We start from the raw sequence: 17422 nt of genomic DNA, 5'->3' as shown, positions 1-17422 counted from the left end.
ATGGGCAGTTGTCAATAATTGGAGTGTTTTGGGCAGTATGTTTGATTAGATAATCAGGAATGAGCTGTGAAGGGCTAGAATGATGAACTATATCTAACAAGGTTAGAAACAAATAGACTCAATGCCAAGTTCTCCTTTTGGGCCTGAAAACGTCATTCTGAAAATCCAGGATATGAAACACTTGGCTTACGAACAGCACTTGGAAAAACATTACAAAAATTGTATGTGATTATTGGTTCAATATATCTATGAGCCAGAGATTGCTAGCTACAACCTACAGTATGGTCCTCTATCACCTGTCTGTCTGTCTGTCTGTCTATCTATCATCATCTATCTTCATCTATCATATCTGTGTTTCATCTATCTATAGCAAATATACAAGAAACTTTAAATGTAAAGAGATGAAAGGTTAAAGGTAAAAGGATGGAAAATATATACTATGCCAACCTCAATCAAAAGAAAACTGGAAAACATATAAATATCTGACAAAGTATATTTGACAGCAAAAAATACTACCATGAATAAAAAAGTTCATTTCATAATAAAGGAGTCAATTAATCAAGAAGACATAATCTTAAATGTTCATGTAACATTATACCAATGCACAATTATTGTTAAAAGATTTTAACATCCCTCTCTTAATAATTCATAGAACTAGTATACAGAAAATCAGTAAGGCTATAGAGGAAAAAAAAATAGGGGGAAATGAGTATCTTACAGGCAGCATATAATTGGATCATGTTTTTGTTTTTTTGTTTTGTTTTGTTTTGTTTTGTTTTACCCATCCAGCCACTCTATGCCTTTTGATTGGAGAATTTAAACCATTTACATGGAGAATAATTATTGACGGCTAAAGACTTAACTAATGTCATTAATTGTTTTCTGGCTGTTTTTTTAGTTCTATCATCCTTTTCTTCCTCTCTTGCTGCCTTCTTTTGTGAACTGATGATTTTATGTAGTGGTATGCTTTGTTTTCTCTTCCCGTCATCTTTTGTGAATTTACTGCAGGTTTTTGCTTTGTGGTTACCATGGGGCTTGCATAAAACATCTTAGGTTTACTAGTCTATATATGCTGATAAATTTACTTCAATCACATACAAAAACCCTACCCTTTATTCCCCCATTTTTTTATGTTATTGAAGTCACAATTTACCCCTTTTATACTGTTTATTCATTAACAAATTTTTTCACTGTAGTTATTTTTAATACTCTTGTCTTTTAACCTTTATACTAGAGTTAAATGGTTAGTAGTCCACCATATTACACTATTAGGATACTCTCACTTTGATTGTATACTTATTTTTGCCATGGGTTGTATATTTTCATATGTATTTATATTATCTGTTAGTATCATTTCATTTTATCTTGAAAAATTCCTTTTAGCATTTCTTGTAAGGCAGGTCCAGTGGTGATGAACCCCTTCAGCTTTCATTTGTTGTTCAGCTTTTATTTGTCTGGAAAAGTCTTTATCCCTTCGTCATTTCTGAAGGACAGCTTTGCCAGGTAAGGTGTTCTTTGCTGGCATTTATTTTAGTTCACTACTTTGAATATATCATTCCATTCCCCCCTGGCCTATAAGATTTTTGCTGAGAAATCTGCTGAAAACCTTATAGAAGTTTGCTTATAAGTTACAAGCTTTTTTCCCTTTTAAAATTCCCTCTTTGTCTTTGATTTTTGATAGTTTTATTATAATGTATTTTGAAGAGGATCTCTTTAAGTAGAGTGTTTTGGGGAACTATGAGTTTCATGAACTTAGATATCCAAATATCCTTCCGGATTTGGAAAGTGCTCAATCATTATTTCTTTAAATATGCTTTCTGTCCCTTCTCCCTTTCTTCTTCTTCTGGAACTCCAATAATTCAGAGTTCTTGTTATGGTATTCTAAGATCACATAGGCTTTTTTCACTCCTTTTTTTTTTTTGTTTTGTTCATTTTCTTTTTCTTTTTTTGTTCTCTACTGACTGGGTAATTTCAAAGTTCATGTCCTCTATCCCACAGATTCTTCTTTTGCTTGATCCATTCTGTTGGTGATGCTCTCTGTTGGATTTTTCTTTTCATTTATAATATTCGTCCGTTCCAAAATTTGTTTGCTTCTTTTTAAAACATTTTTATCTCTCTGATAAACTCTCATTTTGTTCATATATCATTTTCCTGATTTCGTTGAATTGTCTTTCTATGTTTTCTGTAGCTCACTGAGTTTCCTTTATTTATTTTTTTTATTTTTTTATTTTCAACGTTTATTTATTTTTGGGACAGAGAGAGAGCATGAATGGGCGAGGGGCAGAGAGAGAGGGAGACACAGAATCGGAAACAGGCTCCAGGCTCTGAGCCATCAGCCCAGAGCCCAACGTGGGGCTCGAACTCACGGACCGCAAGATCGTGACCTGGCTGAAGTTGGACGCTTAACCGACTGCGCCACCCAGGCGCCCCTGAGTTTCCTTTAAAAGTCTATTTGAATTCTTTATATCAAGCAAATCACATAATCTCCAGGTCTTTGAGTTTGGTTAGTAAAAGATTATTGTGATCCTTTGGTGGTGTCATGTTACCTTGATTTTTCATGTTCCTTGAAGTTTTGCATCGCTGTCTTCAAATTTGAAGTAGTTGTTACCTCCTCCAGTCTTTACTAACACCCCACTTCAAAGTGTTCAAACTTATCTTTTTCTTTTCCTTACAACAGTGTGATGAAATGTCTCCTTTGCAAACCTGGACTTCCACAAAGGCTCTTTTATCTGTGGAATGTTCTCTAAGACAGTGGTTTCTAGGAGCTCCCTGACTATAGCTAAGAGGGGCTGGAAGCAGTTCATGAGCCACTGCAACGTCATCAGCAGGGACTGAGGACTGAGTGTCTATTATCTGATGTATGGGTGCCTGGATCCCTTGGTGTATGGTGTTAGATCCCATAGCTCTCACAAACATAACTTTTGTCTGTGAATGGATGCTGAATTTTTGTTGTTGGGTGAGAGATGTCTTTTGCATGATGCTAATGTGACTCTTAAGTTGATTACAGAAAAGCCAGGAAGAAACCAGGTTAAGAGGACCAATGTCAGGACTCTAGCTTATGTTTTGTTTGTTTGTTTGTTTGTTTGTTTGTTACAGTTAGAATGAAGAATTGAGGGAGATTTGGATAAAGAATAGCAATTAGGGTATAAGCTTGTCAGTAAAGAACAGAGAGTGATTAAATAAAATTAGTATAATGTGGTGACCTGTACATTGATGGTTATGTCAGCTGGAGATATGGTTAAGTGTCCAGAGTTGTTGAGTATTTAGAGAAATAATCCTCAGCAGGAAATCACTTTATTTTTTGAATTTTTAAAATTTTAATAATACATTTATTTAATTAATATATATATATATAATATAATCATTTGAACGTGTAATCTACATAAAAATTGAAATTTATTTATTTATTTTCAGGAATAGAATTTAGTGATTAATCACTTACATATAACACCCACTGCTTATCCCAACAAGTGTCCTCCTTAATGCCCCTTACCCCTTTAGCTCTTACCCCCACCAACACCCCACCAGCGATCCTCAATACATTCTCTGTGTTTAAGCCTCTTATGGTTTGTCTCCCTCTCTGTTTTTATACTGAAATCACTTCATTTTTAAGTGAGACAGGCTATTTAGGTCAAATATTTGTCACCTGACTATTCTCAGTTTAGTATTATGTATTATAGATAGCAGAATTCACAGAGAAAAGCTATTCATTTATGAATGTAGCTTAAATTTAACTGCTCTGCATTGTGACTATTTTTCATAGTGGTATACACTTAAATGAATATTCACTTATTTAACAAACATGTATTAGGGGCATATTATTGTGTTAGGCATTGCAGAGTATACAAAATATATTTCCCACAGTTTCTTCCAATAAGTATATTGTCAATATAATTGAAACTACAGGATAAACCAAAATGATAAAGGTTTTAAGAAATGAGATAAGGCAGTGAATATCAAATGGGTGGTGTAAACAGTAAGTGTAAGGAGGTCAAAGGAGAGAAGGATTACCAGGAACAAGAGTGATCTGGGAGATTCAGAAAGGATGAGGTTTGAGGTGAGCCTGGATGTTAGAAGGTAAATAGAAGGGAAGAGGAAGTATGATATACTTTGCTAGAATGACTGGAGCGTGTTTGATAAACAATGAGTAAACCATCTAGAATATAATACATGTTTTCTGTTGGGGAGGGTGGATATAAAGACAGGTAGAGCTAAATTGTGTAGTACCTTAAATATTAGGCTAAGGAATTTGAGATTTACAAAGATTCTGTTAGCATTTTTTATTGATATGTTAAAAATAGAATTTTAGGATGTTTTATGCAGAATGGACTAAGAAAGTAGAACACAAGGACAGGAATATCATAACAATCAAAATAGTCCATAAGTGAATTAATAGAGACTATAGAATAGGATTTTGGCAAAAATAAAAGTAACAATAAGCTAAAAGGATTTTCTGATGATTATATATAGCAGTACTGGAATAAGTTAAAATATGGAAAATAAATTATAAGGACATTTTGACCAGGGGTTACTTGAGGTTGGTGCAACAATTTTTTTAAATAAGCAGTCAAGAGTGAGAGTTGATTTCAGTGAAAAGTAGAGAGCTATAATTTAGCACTGTTGAGTTTCAGGAGATGGCAAGATATCAGAGTGCAAATGTCCATCAGGCAGTTGAAAATATGTAAATTGGGTTCAGAGATATATTTAAAGTAGAGATATAAATTTAGGAGTAATTCACATAATCTTCAAAGCCTCAAGACTGGATGGAATTTTTTTAGGAAATCAATTTGAAGAGTTAAAGCCATGAACACTGGAAAATCTTCACATTTAAGGGTTAAAGGTGAAGCCAGCATTTATTAAGCCATTACGTACATTAGTTTAAATTTGTAAATGCTGGGGTGTCTGGATGGCTCAGTTGGTTAAGTGTCCAACTTCCACTCAGGTCATGATCTCATTGTTTATGAGTTTGAGCCCTGCGTCGGGCTCTGTGCTGACAGCTCAGAGCCTGAAGCCTGCTTCGGATTCTGTCTCTCTCTCTCTCTGCCCCTCCACCACTCATGCACACACATATACACACATACTCTGTCTCTGTCAAATATAAATGAACGAAAAAGAATTAAAAATATATAAATACATTTGTAAATGCTAAGGAAGCCTCAGAAAGAGTGCTGTCAAAGAAGTGTAGAGAATATATGGACAGTGAAGTTTCACTTTGTGAACAGTAAAGTTCACAAAGGAAGGACTAGTTAAAAATATTGATGATGGAAAGAGATGAGTTATTATTAGCATATTATTTATCATAGGTTTAAGAACAATTTATGGTTTTTTTTCATTAAGAAGTAATTGGTAATCTTCGAGGGTCAGTGTTTACTAACCCTGAAAAATCATGGAACAATGAAATATCTCTATCTGGGCCAGCTCCTCTCCACTATCCACTGCTTTGCCTCATATTCTTTGAAATGGGAGATCAATGTCATAATGGGCCAGCTCTAGAAGAGTAATTTTTTATTAATGAAATATAAGCCAAATACAATCAATGGGATAATTATTATTAGAAAATTATCCTTTATCAAGAAATTGACATTTATTTAGATTGAAGTGCATTTAGGATAGGACAATGACATATCTCTTTCAAAAATCTAGATTAAAAATATTGAATTGGGTTAGTCAGAGGAGTTAGCCAAGTTATTTTTAAAAGGATATACAAGGGGCGCCTGGGTGGCTCAGTAGGTTGTGCATCCAACTTTGGCTCAGGTCATGATCTTGTGGTTTGTGAGTTCAAGTCCTGTGTGGGTCTCTGTGCTGACAGCTCAGAGTCTAAAGCCTGTATCAGATTCTGTGTCTCCCTCTCTCTTCCCCTCCCCTGCTTACACTGTCTGTCTCTCTCTCAAAAATATATAAACATTTAAAAAAAATTAAAATAAATAATAAAAGGATACACAGAACATTGTTATCTTTGTATGTCAAACATTGTCATCACCTGTACTTTATTTTCACAACCCTCTTTTGTCAACTTTACTAAGTCTAAGTGTTGTATCTTCTACACCAACAGGCCCTTCAATTTGTTTGGTACCAAGTACAGAACTGGAATTGTATGTAGAGTGCCATTTTGATGTGTAATTAAACCATTTGAGTGGTTCATGGACTACTTGTCCATGGAAGATATGGAAGAATTGTATGATCTATGAGGCCAGGAGAATATATATTTTAAAAATAAGAACCTCCAAGCTACACATACACATTAAAAATGTAAGAAAAATTTTAAATAGAAAATAAAATGCAATAAAATGTGTGTGTGTGTGTGTGTATTTAGCCTGGGGTTCTTACTGATGTGTTTGAGTCTATTTCTTTCTCTCCTGTTATTTTTTTTATATTAATTTCAGTGCATTAAAGGCCCAATGTGTATGTGTTTTGAAATCTAGTATCCGATGTCTAATGTTTAAGCAAATCCAACAATAAAAGGGACACATTTAAATCTTCTATATTTTTTATATTTTGTCTTACAGCTAAATTTGGGCTAATAATAATAGGAAAGGAAAGAGAAAGTAAAATAAAGGAAAAGAGAATAAAGGGAGAAAGTGAGGAGAGGAGGAAGAAAAGAAATGAGAACAAAGTTTTATCCTTCTGCTTTTGAAGCAAATTCTTTTATTCTTGGAGAACTATATATGGTGAGCAGACAAGTTTAGGGCTATAAATGATGAGGTCAAGGTTTTACGCCAGTATTGCCTCTCTAGATACATCTGTCTTCTCATAGAATGAGACAAGTCCCATCATTTCTGTTCCTTCATCCCTTCTGAGCATATGGCTAGGAGATCTAATACCATAAATATTCACAGCAAGATGAAACAGAACTTTCAATTAATTACTATACAAGTTGCTTATTGAATAATAAGGCTACAGAAGTCTTTTTTTATTAAAGTATAGTTGGATCACAGTGTTACATTAGTTTCAGGTGTATAACATAATGATTCAACAAGTCTATATGTTACACTATGCTCACCACAAGTGTGACTACCATCTGTCACCATACAATGCTATTACAATTACAATACCATTGGCTATATTCTCTATGCTATACCTTTTATTCTCAGGACTTATTCATTCTGTAATTGGGAGCCTGTATCTCCCACTTCCCTTCACTCACTTTGCCCATCCTCCTACTCTCCTCCCTTCTGGCAACAATATAGTTTGTTCTCTATATTTATGGGTCTCTTTCTGCTTTTGTTTGTTTATTTGTTTTGTTTTTAGATTCCACATATAAGTAAAATCATATACTATTTGTCTTTCTCTGGCTGACTTATTTCACTCAGCATTATACCCTCTAGGTCTATCCATGTTGTCACAAATGGCAAGATCTCATCCTTTTAAAATGGCTGAATAATATTCCATTATAGAGACAGAGATAGAGACAGAGATAGAGATCAAGATAGAGATTGAGACAGAGATAGAGATGATAGAGATAGAGACAGAGATATACCACATCTTCTTTATCCACTCATCTGTCAAGGGACACATGAGTAGTGTCCATATCTTGGCTACTATAAATAATGTCACAAATATAGGGGTGCATATATCTTTTCCAGTTAGGGTTTTCACCTTCTTTTGGTAAATATCCAGTAGTGAAATTACTGGAAAATATGGTATTTCTGTTCTTAGTTTTTGGAGGAACCTCCACACTGTTTTCCACAGGAGCTGCACTGATTTACATTCCCATCAACAACAACACACAAGGGTTCCCTTTTCTCCACATCATCATCAACACTCGTTATTTTTCATCTTTCCTTCTGTTTTCATATCACAACTATTCTGCCCTATTTTGTGTTTTATTAAAGGATTAAACAGCATTCCATCTGAGATGTGTCCTGCTTTCCCTGATATTACTTGCACCTCATTTGAAATCATATCATTTTGCTATAGTGTAAGAGTCTCTGAGAGTGTGAGCACATTCAATATCAGAAGAGAGTCTGGAATCTTTATTGATTACTTTTAGAGCCTACTAGAATGCACATATTCTGGAGCAAGTAAATGAAAACAGTCTGGAAATGACGCAGACTAGGGGAATTCATGAGACCAGGAGAGACACTGCAGACATTGCAATTCATAGAGAGACATGTATAGAGAGACATGAAGATATCAGTGGAAAAGAGCATTTTATAGTGGGCTACTTGGGAAAATGCTAGAAAGATTTTTAAAAATGTTTTAAATTCAAATGATTTTTATATATGTCTCTGTTATATAAACTGAAACATTGTTTTTAAAAGTCTTTGCCAACCTTCCAAATAACTGCATTACTTTGTCAGTCTCTGTTCACTAGAATAAATCACATTGGGCTGCTTTAAAAGGGAAAAAATTTAGCAAATTTTGTTTTAGCTTGTGAATTCACAGGAGGGACGTAATTCTTAGAGCAAAGCTTCAAAGATTTAATATAAGATAAACAATTCTTTTCATCAAACTTAATATTAAATATAACAGAGCTGCAGGCAGAATAATTCATTTTAACATTAAAATAAAATGAAGCACGGCTTCTTCAGTCTGATTACTTTGGCATGTGAAAATACTAAAGGCTCAGAAACTAAATAACAATTAGTTAAAACTTGAAATAAGCAAAGAAAATATGTTGAGAATTTATAGATAGATTTTCCTGTCATTTATATTATAGTGTTATCTCTGTCCTCAGATAAGCAGAAGAAATAAAAGAGTCATTTAAAAGTAGCTCTGAAAAATGCAAGGCATGAGAACTTTGTTTTGATGGTTTTTGGTAGGTGAACAAGATCGTAATTCTTAGTTGTTTATATCAGAAATAATTGGACATTCTTTTATTTAACAAAGTATTCATTGAGCATCTACTATGTACTTGACACTGTTTTAGCCCTTGGAGTAATAGCAGTGATACAGGGCCGTGGAGACAAAAAGTTAGAAAAGGAAGTTTGGAAGTGGCAACAGGTAGTGGTTTTGCAGCTTTACATATGGGAGTCAGAGAGGACCTCACTGAAAAGGTGGCAGTAAGACTTAGTCCTCCAGGATATGTGAGACTGAGCCATGAACCTGGGAAAAAACATTCCAGATGACATGAATAACAGGTACAAATGTCCTGGGGCAGAAACATGCTTATCATATTTAAGGAACAGGAAGGAAGACACTGAGGCTGGAGTGGAGTGATTGAGGGAGTCTGTCGAGATTGAGGGAGGTTGGAGAGATCAAGGAGGCCAGATCAGTAGTAGGGCTTCATAGATCATTAATAAGTACTATGCCTTTCATTATAAGTGATATGAGTGAGACCTTACCCTCAGAAGGATATGAGAGAAGAATGACAAGATCTGACTTTTATTACGAAAGGAATATTCTGGCCCCTAGGTTAGGAAAAGATTAGGAAGAAATACAAGTAGAAGCAGGGAGACCCATTAAGAGACTACAGCAGTGGGGCACCGGGGTGGCTTAGTTGGTTAAGTGTCCTACTTCAGCCTAGGTCATGATCTCACCATTCCCAAGTTCGAGCCCTGCATCAGGCTCTGTGCCGACAGCTCAGAGCCTGGAGACTGTTGCAGATTCTGGGTCTCCCTCTCTCTCTCTGCCCCTCCCCCACTTGAACTCTGTCTCTTGCTCTCAAAAATAAATAAACGTGAAAAAAGTTAAAAAGAGAGACTACAGCAGTGATTTAGGTGGGAGATGATGGTGGCTTGAACCATTTATGGTAGCAGTGAAGGGCAAAGGAGTGCAATTCTGGATTTGTTTGGAAAGCAGAGCTGACAGAATTTGCAGATAAATTGGTTGTAGTTTGTGAGAAATGTCAAAATGACACCAGGGACTTTGAGTAAATAGTAGGATAAAGTTTCTATTTCCTGTTATGGGAAAGTTTGCAAAAGGAGCAATAATCAGAAGTTTGATTTGGTGTATCTTAAGTTTGCAATGCCTATTCAATTTCTACTAGAGTTGTTGAGCAGTTAGTTATACATAAGCCTCTGGATTTCAGGGACAGTTCCAAGATGAGTTATAAATATGGAAGAGAAAGACATGTAAATGATATTTAACATCACAGGGCTGGAAGTAGAAAAGAGAAGAGGTGTAGGAATGAATTTCAGGGCAATGCTAAGGGATCGGGGAGAAGAGACGAACCAGCAGGTAGACTGAGAAGTCAGATTGCAAGAAGTATTATTTCATTATTAATAACTTTCTTTCTGAGGACATTGGCACAGGCTCTAGGGGCCCTAGATGGCTTTTTACTCCTTATAGGATGCACCTGGTCATTTGCCATGTACCTATCATTTGACCTAAATCTTTAATTCTAGCTCTTGCTCACTTTCTCCCTTCCCTTCATGCCTGCATCACATTCGTTTTGAATATTCTTATTGTTAGTGTAACTTCATCTCACTATAAAATGCATTTTTGAAAACTGTCAAAAGTAATTTGGATATTTATCCGGTGAATAAAATGGGTGACCAAATTGGTTAATACTGCTTTTGATCAAATATTAGGCATGACTATTGAGTAATATCACCAAGTTTACTGTGTGGTTTATAGGCCAGATCTAAAAGCAATGTCAATAGGTGTGTTCTAAAACGTTTTGAGCAATGACATTATTGGAATAAATATATAATTTCCAGGAGGACGATTTTCAGTTAACAGTCATATAGCGTATACATATGTAAGTGCTGTTAACTTGATTAACACCATTTCTTAACATTCTCTTACTTTATCACATATATTTATATAGATGCTTAAAGTCTATGAACATGCATATAGCCATAAACAGTGCCTAATTGAATCTTCATTTCCCAGACTAAGAATTTCTTAAACAACTCCTATTCTCATTTAAGATGATTATCTGATCAAAAGCAATTGAAAATAATTATTTTAATGACTAAAGTTCTACAGAAACACATCTAATAATATTTGCCCAGCTATTACAAAAATTGCTGATTACAAAACCACAGACTTACAAACAAGCATCCTTGGATAGCTGGCTAATTCTAAGTTTGTAAAGGATGTATCCCCTGAAAATTATGCCAACTATTTGTTCACTGAACAGACATTTGTTAAATTCTAGTATGTTCCAGATCACATCACAATGAAGAGTTTGCTTTTTTAAGTCTTTCCAAGCACATCCTGAGAGATTTATATGCATAAGGGATAGAGCCAAAATAGGGCTACTGACTTTCTCTATAGTCTCCTAGCGAGTTTTACCATATGAAGGACCTGCTTTGAGTAGACTAGAGGAAGACTGGAGAAGTGGCAAGGCTTAGAGTTACCTCCTTCTGGTTACTGCACCCAGACTCAGACCATGAATCAATTACACTGTGACGCAGAATGCTCTCTCCCTTACTCAATGTCAATGGTCCAATTGCTATTCATATCTCTGACTTGACCCATCTTCAGAGAGGAATAGGGTATAATGGAATAGCTTGCAGTTGTTTTTAGAGGCTAACTACCATTGTTGTCCTATGTTCTGGTATATAAAGATGGGTTTCCTGTCCTCAAAATAATATTATGTTTTGAGGGGAAAGATATATCTCTGAGTAATTACATCAGAACATAATAACTGTTTGGGGGGTATAAACTCAATATACTCAATGGGCATCTGGGGAGAAAGCCTTAGAGTTGCTGGCTTCACAGAGAAAGTGCTGGCATTATTCAAAGAGATGAGTTAATCTTCCACTAAGCTCAGCAAGATGAGATAGATGTAAATTCTTGGGACCTAGCTTTTTTCCCTTTGGACCTTAATGCTCTAGCTATTCCTGCATTTTCAAACCTTTTTTGCGAGATTTGACCTAACACTTCATTGTGAGTAAAGTCTAATTTTCATTCTAGGACTTGGCCTGTGAAATATTTTATAGTCTTTACCCTAGGGATCACAATCATACAGAGGCAGAACATTGTAATTGGCCTACTGTTCCTCACTTAAACTTGGTGGCTGGCCCCATTCCTCTTACTAATGTTGACATTAATTGCCTGAGGGAGGCAAGTGATTTTTAAATGTAGGTTTACATGTTTCTCATCAGAAATAATAAACTTACAATGTTTTTCATGTGTTTCACTAGTATGGTCAGCTTCGCATCCTCATGTGATATCACTAACTGCACCTTAGGCGTCTTGTCAGGAAACTTCTCACCTGATAAAGCAATAGAATTTCAGTGGGTTAAATTGGAAGCGGTTCATCACAGGATAAATTAGACATTTAAAGAGTAAAATAGGACCAATGAATAATGTGCAAAAGAAACATTTTTCAGATCATGTAGAAAACATAATACTCTTTCGGAAACTGAGTTGGTTGAAGATGGGATTTTTGTCTAATCATCCTGAACCCTCTCTTTTTCCTTATATTTTGTATTTTTGATTGATTTTATGTTTGTTTTGATTATTTTCCCAATTATTTAAATTTGAAAACTTAGTGCCATTTTTGGCTCCAAATTTCTCAATGTTCAGTACAATAAGGGTAAGTATTAGAGAGCATGAAAGTGTTGACTTTAAAAGTCAGTAAGCCTGGGGTTCAGGTCCCAGGACTATACTTAAGACTGTGTTATAATAACTAAGTTAATTAACTTCCTTAAAGTGGAGATAATAGTTACCTACTTCAGAATAGTTGAGATGATTAGCTGAGAAATTCAAAAGTTTTCACAATGTAATCTCTCAATAAATGTTTGCAATTAATAAGTCTTCTCCACATATTTGCATTAATTTCTTCCTGTCTAGTTCCATAGCTCCTAGTTCAGACTTATACAAATATCTTGTCTGAACTACTAGAACATTCTCTTCTCCTCTCCTAGAACTCAAATCTATTTGGACACAATCACCAGTGTAATTTTCCTATGGCAACTTCTATAAAATTACTGTTTTTTGTTGTTGCTTATTTATTTTTGAGAGACAGAGAGTGGGGGAGGGGGCAAAGAGAGAGGGGACAGAGGATCTGAAGGCACTCCTGTGTTAACAGCAGCAGGCCAATGCAGTGCTGGAACTCATGAACTAGAGATCATGACCTGAGCCAAAGTTGCATGCTCAACCAACTGAGCCACCCATGTGCCCCTATAAAATTACTCTTTTAATCAAAGTACTCTTCATAGATTGCCAATGCCTGTGAAAAAAAATCTGAATTTCTCAGACTTATATTTTTGCTTCCTATTGTATTGAATATTTCTGTTTTTTTATTTCCCACTGTCTTTATTCCATACTGTAGTCTGTATGTTCAGTTCTACAAACATGCTCTGCTATATTATTCTCTTTATATGAAATGAACTCTTCTACCATTTTTGGCTGTTGAACTTTTATCTTTCTACAAGGACTAATTAAAATGCAAAATAGTTTCTGTGGTCATCTCTCTCTGAACTCCCCTAACACAGCCCTTATCACTTAATATTTGTATCATAATTATTATCTTACATGCCTCAATTTGTTTCGTGGACTATAATCTCCCCCAAGGGTGACTTTTTTTCCTATATCCTCAAGAGATGTATAAATCAGTGTTGCTCCATAATGTCACACTAAACTTTTATTTAATAACAAAAGTAGTCTTATTTTTTTTTTCGAGTTCTATCATTCCATCAATAAAATGAAGGCTCTCATTTTTTAATTAAAAATTTCTGGTTTATAGCCCAAAGATTAAGCATAATTTTCAGTGTCTCTCATATTTCCATTGCTAATCTCTGGTTGTATATTCTCTGAGGGAAGTTAGAGAGAAGTTTATTAATAACAAGAAATTTGGCAGCATTCTGCTGTGGGCTCATTGTGGTCCACATTGTTTTCTGAGAGCCAGTTTCAGCTCTGTAATCCTCTCTAACCTTTGAGAATTAAACTTGACTGGTATGTTTCCTTTTCCAAAGATTTTTACATGTTTATGAGAGTAGTTTATACATTGTACGTTGGTAATTTTTTTTAAGTTTGTTTATTGATTTTGAGAGAGAGAGGGAGAGAGAGAGTCCCAAACAGGCTCTGTGCTGTCAGTGCAGAGCCCTACAGAGGGCTTGATCTCACAAACTGTGGGATCATGACCCGAGCCAAAATCAGGAGTCTTACGCTTAGCCAATGGAGCCACTCAGGTGCCCCTGTATGTAGATAATATTAATTAATTTTATCGTCAATGTGCATTATTGATATTGAAATAATTAAAATTGACATTGTTTCTTACAATTGAAATGGTAATTACATAAAAAATAATTAAAATTGTCCTTAAAATATCTTGATTACAATGACTGAGAGACATTATGAGTTAGAGGTACTATGGGATAATTCTGATTGTAGTACTGAGGTAAATGGAATTCATAATAAAAAAAATTTAATTGGATTTTTGGTATGAGCATGTTAAAAATGATGATGACTTTTTGATGTACAATGGACATTATTTTTGCATTAAAGTGTGAAAAGATTACCAGCTAGAAACTCAATGCATTTAATCAGAGGACTTTTAGGTTGAAGGTAAGAAATTAGCAAAAATTTATGATTGAGTGTCTAAATAGTAACCATATAACTGTTATTTGAACTGACTGAAGGTGATATTCCACTCTGAAACTCTTGTGCCAGATCAGTAACCAGATCTATCAATACCTGGCAGAATTCAGAACTCAGTGAAAATTCAGGCCACCAGGAAGTTTTAGTAGTCAGTGTAGTAATAGTAGAGGTACTTAATATTTCTAGAACTCTTACTGTATGCCAAACATTGGCTGAGAGCTTTATGTACATGAACTCACTCATCCTCATAGCAATTCTATAAAATTTGTGTTACCTCCGTTTTACACACGTGGGAACAAAAGCATTTGGTCAGAAGTCATGCAGACAATAAACCATGCAGGGTCAAATGATCTCTAAAGCCTATGTTCTTAAACATTGTGCTGTAAAGGGGAAAACATGGGGGCAATAATCTAAGGGAAAGAAATGAAGAACCCAGAGAGGGAGAATTTTGAGAATAGTTCCATATGGACAAGAAGATACTGGAATATTTTGACTTTCTGCTTCAAGTTAGTCTGGAGAATCTGATTATACTTAATTTAATCATTTATAATAACCCTAAGAACTAATGCGACACCTGGGTAGCTCAGTCAGGTGTCTTACTCTTGACTCAGGTCATGATTTTGGCTCAGGCCATGATCTCATGGTTGGTGAATTTGAGCCCTGCCTCAGATTCTGTGCCGTGCTGACAGCTTGTCCTTACTCCCTCATGTGCGTGCAATCTTTCTATCTCTTTCTGTTTGATCCTAAGGATGATTGTGTTGAAATGTTTGAATGTATGACACTATAGCAGATAATACAGCACTCATTATGCATCCTGTGTCCATTAATGTTAAGAAATAGCATTTCAAAATCTAACATTTTCAGATGATAATATATTCATAATTAAAAAAATAAAAATTTACTTTAAAAGTATACAACAAAACATCTTCCCCATTCCTAACACCTATACACCCAGTTCCTTCACCATTATTTCATTAGTCTCCCATATGTCCCTCCAGAGGGACATTTCTCCTTCCACAATTTCTCCACATAAGCAAATACGAATAAGTATTTTTATCCACTCCCCCACTTTTCCACAAAAGGAATAGCATATTTACTATTCTGCACAAAGATCTTGGAGAAATTTTTATAATAACACAGAGTTTATTTTTTAAATATAGTTTCATACAAGGTGAAATACCATAATTTATTTAACCAGTTCCCTATCGATGGGCATGAGGGCAGTTTCCAATGTTTTCCAGCTGTTACAAACCATGCTGCAATAAATAGCTTTGTATGCATGTCATGTTGCACCTATGCACAAATATTATAGGATAAATTTCCAACAGAATTGATGGTCAAAGGGTATTAGCCATTTGTAATTTTGATAAATGTTGCCAAATCACCTTCCATGGAGGTTGTAGCAATTTACATTACCACTAGCAGTGTCTAAGAGTGCCTGCTGATTTGTAACCAAGCTTATTAATTAAATTTTTGAATTTTGCCAAATCTGATGAGTTAAAAATGGTATCAGTGTAATTTTAATTTGCATTTTTATTATGAGTGAGTTTGAGGACCCTTTCTTTTGCTTAAGAGCCTTTGTATTTTGGGGTTCATACATCTTTTCATATTCTTTCCACAATTTTTTATTTGGTTATTGTCTTTTTCTTACCAATTTTTAGATGGTTATACATTTGACAACCAACTCTGTGATAAATTGTAAATATTTCACCCATTTTGTCATTTATCTTTGAATTTTTTTAAAAGTTTGCTATAGTTTTTCTATATCATACAAAATTATTATGGCTCCTGGATTTGTAGTGTTAACTATACCAGCTCATCCTCAGATTATAAAAGGTTCTTCTATGTTTTCTTTGTTATATATATGGTTTTGTTATTTACATTTAAAATCTTTCATCCATTTGGTTTTTAACCTGGCATATGGTCTGAAATATGCTATCTCATTACCATTTATTGAATTTTCCCTTAGTGGTTTGACCACATATTAAATTCCTGGATGTATTTGACTCTATTTATGTACAATCTGTTATGTTCTATTTATTCATTCTTTTTAGGCCAACACTACACTGTTTCAATTATCAAGGCTTTGTAATGTGTTTTATAGGGCTAGTATTACCTCTCTGCTTGTGTTCAGTTTTCATGGTCTTTATTTGTTTTTGTTTATGAACTATAGAATTAACATCTAATTAAAAATAAATCTATTGATATTTAAAAAATTATATTCAGAATTATATCAGAAATATCTGACATAAGATTCATGATGTAGAATCTTCCTATACAAGAGAGCATGCTATTGGGTCTTTCCATTTGTTCAAGGCATCTTTGAAATCCCTCATTAATGCTTTAAAGTATTTTTTACTTGCTCTTGCATATTTCCTGTTCAATTTATTCCTAAGTTGTTTTTTTTTTTTTTTTTGGCTGCTATTGTAAATGGGATCTATCTATCTTTCTTTTCTTCTTCTCCTTCCTTCTCCTCCTCCTCTTCTTCTTCTTCTTCTTCTTCTTCTTCTTCTTCTTCTTCGCTGCCTCCTCCTCCTTCTTCTCCTTCTTTTTAAGTTTATGTATTTATTTTGAGAGAGAGAGTGCAAGTGGAGGAGGGGCAGATAAAGGGAGAGAAGGAATCCCAAGCAGACTCTGTGCTGTTAGCGCAGATCCAGATGCATGGCTCCATCTCATGAACTGTGAGATCATGACCTAAGCTGAAATCAACAGTTGGATGTTTAACCAACTGAGCCACCCAGGTACCCCTGGGATTTATCTTCCATGTTTATTTTATCTTTATCTATACATCAATTTGGTACCTGATACCTTTATTGAATTTTCATCATTTGTCCTAGATTCTTAGTTGATTCTTATTTTTTTAGGTATGTAATCATGTTACTGGCAGACATTGTTAGTTTTGTCTTCTCTTTGCCAAACTTTGTTTCTAAGATTTTTTTTCAATTTCATACAATCATTTCACAAATATTTATGGATATCTTATGGA

The 17422-nt window shown here is 34.7% G+C and overlaps 1 protein-coding gene across 4 annotated transcripts in view; it reads right to left on the bottom strand.

Moving 5' to 3' along the window:
- The window catches only part of PIK3C2G (phosphatidylinositol-4-phosphate 3-kinase catalytic subunit type 2 gamma), a 358133-nt gene that overhangs the window by 16173 nt on the left and 324538 nt on the right, over positions 1 to 17422 (bottom strand). For all 4 annotated transcript variants that reach the window (XM_030322152.1, XM_030322155.1, XM_030322154.1 and 1 more), the window contains one exon: positions 12012 to 12106. In XM_030322152.1, coding sequence (XP_030178012.1) covers positions 12012 to 12106 — 95 coding nt within the window. The remainder of the gene's footprint in view (positions 1 to 12011; positions 12107 to 17422) is intronic.

Source organism: Lynx canadensis, chromosome B4, assembly GCF_007474595.2.
Source record: "Lynx canadensis isolate LIC74 chromosome B4, mLynCan4.pri.v2, whole genome shotgun sequence".
NCBI classification, from domain to species: Eukaryota; Metazoa; Chordata; class Mammalia; order Carnivora; family Felidae; genus Lynx; species Lynx canadensis.
This window is presented reverse-complemented; position numbering and strand designations above follow the sequence as displayed.